The sequence below is a fragment of the Monopterus albus genome, unplaced genomic scaffold, assembly GCF_001952655.1.
Source record: "Monopterus albus unplaced genomic scaffold, M_albus_1.0 scaffold147.1, whole genome shotgun sequence".
Classification (NCBI taxonomy): domain Eukaryota; kingdom Metazoa; phylum Chordata; class Actinopteri; order Synbranchiformes; family Synbranchidae; genus Monopterus; species Monopterus albus.
This window is the reverse complement of record NW_018128027.1, coordinates 1,170,537-1,179,329: the sequence shown is the minus strand read 5'-3', so window position 1 is coordinate 1,179,329 and position 8,793 is coordinate 1,170,537. Positions and strand designations below refer to the sequence as shown.

Here is an 8,793-nt window from a genome sequence, read left to right as displayed (position 1 = left end):
TAGAGCATTTAGTTAAGTGCCTCTGCAGCTGCAGCTCCTGAGCGCACCAATACCGAATTCAAACTGTGAATCTGCAAGAGTGACTAAGGACTTATTTGGAACTCTGCTAAAGAGAGAGAAACAAGAAAAGAAAGCTGTGAGGGGACATACGGGGACTCATTGTGTTCCTGAGAGAGCAGAAAAGGTAAAATGAGTCTAAACAATGGTCAAACTCTGACTGTCAGTGGACAGGACATGACCAAAAATGGCAGCAGCAACCGAGCCCCCTGGGACGATGCCAGGACAGGGTTGAAGCCCTCCACCCCAACCAGAAAACCTAAACCAGTAAGTATCTTTACAATGTAATATAGGGCTCTACTTACAGGTTCAATTCTGTGAGCTGTTTTAGTCAAGCACCTGAGTTGTTGGCAGCAAACAGGACATTCTTTGCACATATTATGAAGTCAAATTTAATCTTTTTCTTGGCACTTTAGAAACGACTTACATATATTGCTCTTACTTGCTAGTTAAAGCCTACCAAGGCACATTTGTGTTCACGGCTAGAGGCTGCTTATCTCACAGTGGCTGAGACTGATGTTACATACTGAATGACAGATGAGAGTAGATCAACACAGTGACCTCTCCAATTTATTAGAGTTTAGCCATGGTTAAAACAGCACGATGGTTATTTCCACTTTCACATGTGAGTGCTGCATGACTTGAAGCGTAAGTTCAGGATGTTCAAGAGCTATTATAAAGATACTGTGTTATATATTTTGTGCTGCTGTCTCAGCCTACAAAGAGTTAACAGGTATCAACCATTCTGGTATGTGGGCCTGCGCTATCAGTCCTGCAGAGGGAAATATTTCATATCACGTCACTTCTAGTCCGACACCTCAGCTCACACATTTTACCCACTGTTGTCTGTCAGTGGTATTAAAGCCTTTTATAAATTTATTCATGTCTTCCCAATATTCTTATACTGCTGTTGCAACACTGAACCTGATCTCAAAAGGACACAAGTGCCTCTCATTCAAATAAGCCAGAACAAGCCAAAGCTACATGAAACTGAAACGTTTTCAACCTGTCATCCTCCAGCCCAAGCCAGAAAATGCCATAACCATTGTCGTTTCATCACGAGTCCTCTTCAACATGGAGAAGGAGCAGCAGATCTACAAGCAGCATGGCATGGAAGAATACATCAAATATCAGGTGGAACATGAAACTGAGCCTTTCAGCCCTGGACCTGCCTTCTCCTTCATCAAGGTCAGAGACAATGTGGAAGAAATAGGTGAAGACACAAACACATACAGATACACAAGATATCAAACTCAGTGCAGAGTGATTCATGTCAGGGTTTTGTGTGAGATTGTGTCTTTGGAGGTCGATGGCTGATTAATCAGTACCAATGCACACAAGCCTCACACACACTTCCATCCTCAGTACAGTATTGTCTCTTTATTGGCTCATATCAGTGTTTGGCTGTGTTCCCAGGCTCTGGAAGCTGTGAACACTCGATTGAGGGAGCTTTACCCCGAGAGTGAAGAGCTGTTTGATGTTGTGCTCATGACCAACAACCACGCCTATGTCGGCCTAAGACTCATCAATACCATCAATCATCACCGTGAGTTACTATTACATATTATGAACAATAAAAACGTAGTAATAAGACATAGTGATGAAACATCACTGGGTCTAGTCTGTATCCCCCTTCCAGCTCCTTCTTTAAAGCCACAGTGCTTAGATTTTTTTATATGATTAAAGTGTCTTATTTGTAGAAAAATTGGAAAATCTATGTGAAACCTAATGTAGTCCAGCTTTGCTTTTCTCCAATTAGCTACCATAATGCATTTGTTGCTTGTACCACATGGGGGAAAGTTTTAAACCCTACACATTTGCCACATGGAAAGTTCGACAAGTGCAATAGGGCTGCAGAGTATCTACAAATTCCATTTATTAACAGCTACTAACGTGTCTATGCTGTTCAGTAAACAAAACAAAGAAATAAACAAAAAAACACATTTTCAAAATTTGTGATTTTGAATTTCTCAGATGAACTAAACAGTTACTCCTTTGTGGGTTGAGAAAATTATCTTGTCTTTTCAGATGAGTAAACTATTAAAAAAACAGTCAGTCTTCTCATCTAACGTGGCTAGAAAGCAAACCAGCATATTTCCCAAAATGTCAAATTATTCCCTTATTGTTCTTATACACATTTATAACTGAAGATATGATGTCTTATTATGAAGAAACTATTACATGTTATTAAGGATCTCTCTAATCAGAGAATCTGTCCCTATTAAACCACATCAAAAGCTCTGAAAAACAAATGAACCTTAAATGTAGAATATTTTACCGCAGACATCAATTAAGATATGAACTATTTATGAAGCTATGAACTGAAACCTATTCACAAATTATGCCTGTTAATAGCTGTTAGTTTTGAGTGACTAGAGAAATTATCAGCGCAAATGTCATCTGCTCTTGTAAGCAGATCAAATGTGTATTAATCGGCTGCTGAGAATAGCCCCCAACAAATGAAAGATTTCCTCCTGCTTGAGTAACATTTGCTAAAAACTACAATACACACAATATTACTGCTGACCAGCATCATCCTTTAAAGACCATGTCTACTGTTTCCTGACCTAGTTTCAAGCAATTGCTACAGCTGATGATTGTTGACACACTACAGTTCTTGTTATACTGGATGGTCAGTTGAAAGACAAATAGAGAGAAAAGGACCTGGACAGGAATCGAAGAATCTCCTGCTTGGCTTCACTCTCCAGCTGAAGATATTGTGTTTATTTCCTTTGTGGGGCCCTGCGAGCCAGCAGATTACAACTCAATTCCTTGTTGTCACTTATCATTCTCAGGCTGGTACAGTACTTTAATTTCAGTTTCTTTCTTTTGAGAATGCACACAGCAAGATGCAGAGCAAGGCAGGCTCAATGCAAGCACATCAAAATCAAAACATGCTGCACAAAACTCCTCTTATAAACTATGCTTTAATCACCAAATGTTTTTGACTAGGGCAGCACGGTGGCGCGGTGGTTAGCGCTGTTGTCTCACAGCAAGCAGGTTCTGGGTTTGAGCCCCGGCCAACCTGGGGCCTTTCTGTGCGGAGTTTCCATGTTCTCCCCGTGCTTATGTGGGTTCTCTCCAGGTGCTCCGGTTTCCTCCCACAGTCCAAAGACATGCAGCATAGGTTGATTGGTGTCTCTAAATTGCCCGTAGGAGTGCTTGTGTGTGTGAGTGGTTGTTCGTCTGTGTGTTGGCCCTGCGATGGGCTGGCGACCTGTCCAGGGTGTACCCTGCCTTTCGCCCGCAGCTGGCTGGGATTGGCTCTAGCCCCCCGTGACCCCGTTTGGGACTAAGCAGTTTGGAAATTGGTTGGATGGATGGATGTTTTTGACTATCTTGCTTTCATCAGAATTATGACAACAGCCCTTAACTTTCATTTCGCTTGCCATTCAGAAATATGCATGCAAGGCAAGTGTGAGTGATTGTAAAATGAAAACCATAAGTCATGAGAGGTAAACATCCTTCCCTAAAACTATAATTTTGATGATGATCTTTTGGTGTCATTATCAGTGGACTCTTCCATATCTTTAACTTTATGTGCATCGCTGAGTTTTCGATGTCTCTTTTCAGCAGAGCTGTTCATTGAACGTTTCTGTATGACTGGGGGAAACAGTCCCATTGGGTACTTGAAGGCCTACCACACTAATCTTTACCTCTCTGCTGACCCAGTCAAGGTTCGAGAAGCTCTGGAGGAAGGTGAGTACAATGAAAGAGGACTGACACATTACTGAGAAGCTGTAACATCAGACCAGTGAAGCTAAAGTTACTCACAGTGTCTGATACCAGCTCTGGAAAATGTGCTCATACACACCGGATTTTCAACAACAGCTCCACATGTCTGAAATACTGTGTGTGAACAGGTATAGCAGCAGCCATCATGTTTACTCCAGAAAAGATGAAGGAAGTGTCGGAGACTCAGCTACGTGTGGCCTTCGATGGTGACGCAGTCCTCTTCTCTGATGAGTCTGAACGCATTTACAAGGCTCATGGACTGGACAAGTTCTTTGAGCATGAGAAGACCCATGAGAACAAGCCGTTGGACCATGTATGGTATAAAGATAGTGACAATTATTATTAACACTGCCACACATATAAATGTTGAAACCACCAAATGGACACTGTGAGCTTGCTGTATTCTCCTTGTTGTCTGCAGGGGCCATTAAAGGGCTTCTTGGAGGTGTTAGGAAAGCTGCAGAAGAAGTTTTATGACAAAGGCCAGCGCATGGACTGCCCCATCCGGACCTACCTGGTGACGGCTCGCAGTGCAGCCAGTTCTGGTGCCAGAGCCCTAAAAACTCTGCGCTCATGGGGTCTGGAGATTGATGAGGCTCTCTTTCTGGCAGGGGCGTCCAAGGGCCCTATGCTGGAGAAGATCAGGCCACACATTTTCTTTGATGACCAGATGTTTCATGTGGAAGGGGCAGCAGAAATGGGGACAGTGGCATGCCACGTGCCCTATGGCGAAGCTCAGAGAGTTACCAAGAAAGCAATCAAGGACAAAGAGATTTCTTCAGCACCCAAGTAGCTGAGACATCATGTTGCAGAAGATCAGGAGACTAAAGACACATTTTATTTTGGAATTCAGCAGCTGAGGATGTCATGACTGCTGGGACATGTAGTAAAACCCTGAGTAAAGATCCTGAAAATCGGTTGAAAAACTTATATAAGTCACTGGATTCAATATGAATAGTATATAATATACTAATATGAAGTCATAACATTAATCAGTTAATAAAGATTTTATAACATTTTGGTCCAGTCACTGATCTATTTCATCCACTGGATTTTACATTATCACAAAAAGTATAACTTTCTAATGAGGATCCCTTTATAAACAGTTGTAACTAATGGCTTTATTAATCATCAGTAAATAAATTTGAAACTTCACAGATCAGTTAGAGGCCAGTAATTGATGATAAAAAAATCCTTTGACCTGTACGACCTTATGGAAAAATGCTGCATAGGATGAAGGCCATCATCCATATTATGGCTTTATAGCTGGACTAAAAAAAGAGGATGGACACATTATTCATATCAGATGACCCTAAATTTGTTTTACTGATGGCTTATAATGGCATATAATTACTCTGGTAAATTAATTAATTATGCCATTAGTTACACATTACAAATCTTTTCTAAATATTGCCTTATTATAAGGTGGTACTCAGTGCTGTTGTGTCTGCAAACATTTCTATTTACAGTTCAACTCCCAAACAAGCAACCTCCTGTGTTACTTCCTTTATCTGTATATTTTTAACCCACATTTGTAAACATTATATAATCCTTTTGAAAGACAAGATGCCTATCAAAATAAAATATATTTAAAATTAAATAACTAAATATTAGAAATATTTAGACATTAGTAACTCAAAACAGTATTTATTTACAGGCCAGGTTAGTGAGGAAACAGCACAAAGTGAAAGTCTGAATGCAGCCTGCATGCGCTAACCTGTGCTGCACAACTAAAGACATGCAATCAGCCATTTTATGCACAATATTCATTTGGATTTATACAACTGTATCACTTTACTGCTTGTCTATGTGTTTAAGAGTTTTTAAAACTGGAGCCTTCTGACTGTTTAATGGATTTTTGTTTTTTTGGTCAGTCTTGTCTCTTGTTGATATGTCGTACATGTGGTTGTTTGATCAGCGTATGAATGTATTTTAAGATTGCACAGTAAGCATACTGGTAAAATCTAAATATTTTGCTTAATTTATTTAATATTTCACCTTAACAGTAAAGACAGTGAAAATACATTGTAACATATTAAATATTTATTGTGAGTTATTTTAAATTCTGCTGCTTGTCTTTTAAATGCCCAGAGCTCAGTGTCTCCCAACAGTGTTGTTGCCTTCCCATCGGTCTCATTATGCCATTTAAGTGTAGTGTTATTGTTATCCTGTGCTGTGTATGATTATGTAGCAAGCTCGTATTGAGACCAAAGCTGCACAGAAATCTGGGGAAATCTAGACCAAATGTTAATCATTTGTATGTGCACTGTTATGCAACCAAGTTGTGTCAAGACTTACTAAAAATGACTGTGTACAAAAAAATGCTTCTTGTCTAAAAACACAAATGGGTTATTATTCACTGAACTGAAAGAGTTTTAATCTTAATCACAAATTAGAAAAAGAGCAAGAGTATGAAAGGTTTTACTTCACAGAGACCAGTGAGTGAACAAAATGAGATGAGATAGTATTCTTCCTCTTCACATCAGGGAAGACAGAGACCAACATGAATTCAAGTAATTTTTCAAACTGCCATTAACTGATTCAACATCTGGCAAAAAGCAGTGATTTATTCAAATTTGTGACTGTGTGATTCATTTTGCAGTAGTCAAATGTCATAACTAAATGATATGTGGACAGTTTCACGACATTAATCTGTCCTAAATGGTTACTAAATGCCTCAGTTTGATCACACATTTATTTTCACATACTTTTTTTTAAACAATTGCCACACAAAATAATTTACAAAAGGACAATAAATTGAAAGTAAACTGAACTTGTCAATGTGTTCAGAGATGTAATAATGATCTTTTAGATTTCTGCATGCTGATTTGAAGGAGATCTAAATTGTTGTTGTTTGCATTTACATTAGTTACTTATAAGTTTCAGTTTCCGAGCCATGACTCTTGCTGGTGACCTAATGCTATTGTCCTACCATGGTAACCAAGTACCTGCCCTTAGGTATTTGCAAGGCTGACGTGGAGTACATTGCATGATTCACCTCACTGTGCAGCAGCGATGTCCCAACTGGGAGTAAATAACAAGCACATCCAGTTAGGTACAGAAAGCCATCAGTGTATAGTGGTTTATTACTTCATAAAACTATGGGTCAGTAAGAAGGTTCTCCCTGTGCCTTCGTGAGTTCTCTCCACATGCCAAAGACATACATCTTAGGTTGGTTGACTACTCTAAATTGCCTGTAGGAGTGAGTGTGTGTATGGTATTCCAGCTGAGGTGAAACCTGTGGTGCCCAGAGCAATAGGAGCCTGGGCAACTGCAGCTACTGCACATGGATAACAACACAGCTAAGGTGGATCATGTGTGACAAACTAATAGAACCTGTCTAGTTGTCTATTGGCTTTTCCAAATTAAAGGTGTTTACACTGATTTGAAAAAGTAAACATGCTGTTCAGTTCTCTCATTGCCTATTGCTGAAACACAAGATAAGAGCAAACAATATAATGTGACTACCATTAGCATGCTAAATTAAAGTATATTGCACATCTTGCGCCAATAAATAAAGTGCAATAATCAATGTTTTTGCTTGGAAATTTGTACTTGTGTTATGACACACATGGCGGTTAACCCCTCTTATTATCAGTTATTCATATAAATAGATTTTAAAAATGACACTGATGCAGTAAACACTTTTCAAATACATTTTATTATGGATTCCGGCTTCACTTGAAAGTCGGACTATTCAGATATAAATGTGTAACGCCAGATAATTATATCAGTTGCCCTCAGACTTCAGCTAAATGCGCAGTGAGTTGTTGCTTCACTGATACAAGATGGCAACATTTAGCAAGTAGTGCAAAGCGTAAATACAACTGTCTTAAGCCAATATATGATCATTTCATGATATTCAGCTTCTCCTCAGATTATTAAACCCTCTTGTGCCCCCACCCCCGCCCACAGTTCCAGCGGCGGCTGCAGACAGACCAGCCATGCCTGCAGAGAGATGACACGGTTGTGAACGCCCAGAACATAAACAGACTTCATCCAGCACGGGGACGTCAGAAAGCCTGGCTTGTGACCTGTCTCCTGTCTCCTGTAAGTATCTGGCTGATCGGATCGCAAGAATTGATTATCACCACAGCAAAGCTTATGGCATTTACCTGCGGACTGCAAAATAGCCACCAGACTTCCTGCAGCTACTCCTCCTCCGTTAGCAATTGCAGCAGACGACATCATGGCTGCAGCGTAGGAGCTTGCTGCTACCCCAGCTGCGGTGAAACCTACAGCCCCGAGGACAAGAGGAGCAGCGACCACCGCCCCCCCTTGAACAGACAGGAGCAGAGACAAGCTTGTTTACTGTACTAAATGGACATGGGGCTTTAAAATGGATGCTAAATGTATATTAAATGTTGTTGAATGGATATGGCACGTTTAATGGACCTTTTTCATAAAGAAAACGGGTATTTTAAATATCTGACCTGCTCCTACCGTCGCAACAACTGCAGCTGTCACTGAAACAGACAGACAAAAGTTAACATCGTTCAGTAAAGACATTTACTGTTGTGTATCACCATTAAAATGGAGGCAAGCATTAACAAAGAAATGTATTATTATTATTGTTAAAGTAACAGCTGTACTTACATAATCCCATTGTTTACAAAATGAGAATCCTGAATCCAGACGGGGTTTATATTGATGCTTGTCACGTGACTTGGTTACGTAGCGAAAAAAGCCTCTATCAGCGTCAGATCTGTTTCTAGAGAAACGAAACTTAGTCCGCAAATATTTCAGATGAATAGTCATCATCATAAATGGAACAACAGAAGAGGGAGGAGAGCTGCTAAGCCTGTTTAGTTCTGGTAGCTCCTTCACTCAGGACATAGTTCATCTGTAAGTCACTGACACATATTATAGGCTCTATTCTATTATAAAGCCACGTTCGGTTCTTTCAAACCAGGAACTCAGAGGGACGACTCAGACCACTTGTATATATATATAAAATATAACCGTGCTGGTTTATTCAAAGGGTCACAGGCAAGAATTAAC

General features: G+C 40.0%; 2 protein-coding genes across 3 annotated transcripts; one reads left to right on the top strand and one right to left on the bottom strand.

The window, feature by feature from the left end:
- Positions 1-6: 6 nt before the first annotated feature.
- LOC109968368 (cytosolic 5'-nucleotidase 1A-like) lies at positions 7-7,677 on the top strand. 2 transcript variants are annotated; one of them, XM_020614588.1, is made up of 6 exons: positions 7-324; positions 1,078-1,245; positions 1,474-1,603; positions 3,634-3,756; positions 3,921-4,105; positions 4,214-7,677. In XM_020614588.1, the coding sequence occupies exons 1-6, from the start codon at positions 190-192 to the stop codon at positions 4,583-4,585; spliced, it is 1,113 nt and encodes a 370-aa protein (XP_020470244.1). In that variant the 5' UTR covers positions 7-189; the 3' UTR covers positions 4,586-7,677. The 2 variants fall into 2 exon arrangements, with proteins under 2 accessions (XP_020470244.1, XP_020470242.1); XM_020614586.1 differs by having other exon boundaries at positions 3,631-3,756.
- Positions 7,655-8,433, bottom strand: LOC109968356 (interferon alpha-inducible protein 27-like protein 2A). Its single transcript, XM_020614569.1, has 4 exons — positions 8,389-8,433; positions 8,226-8,258; positions 7,908-8,069; positions 7,655-7,740 (listed from the first exon to the last, which is right to left on the bottom strand). The coding sequence occupies exons 1-4, from the start codon at positions 8,396-8,398 to the stop codon at positions 7,655-7,657; spliced, it is 291 nt and encodes a 96-aa protein (XP_020470225.1). The 5' UTR covers positions 8,399-8,433.
- Positions 8,434-8,793: the final 360 nt, after the last annotated feature.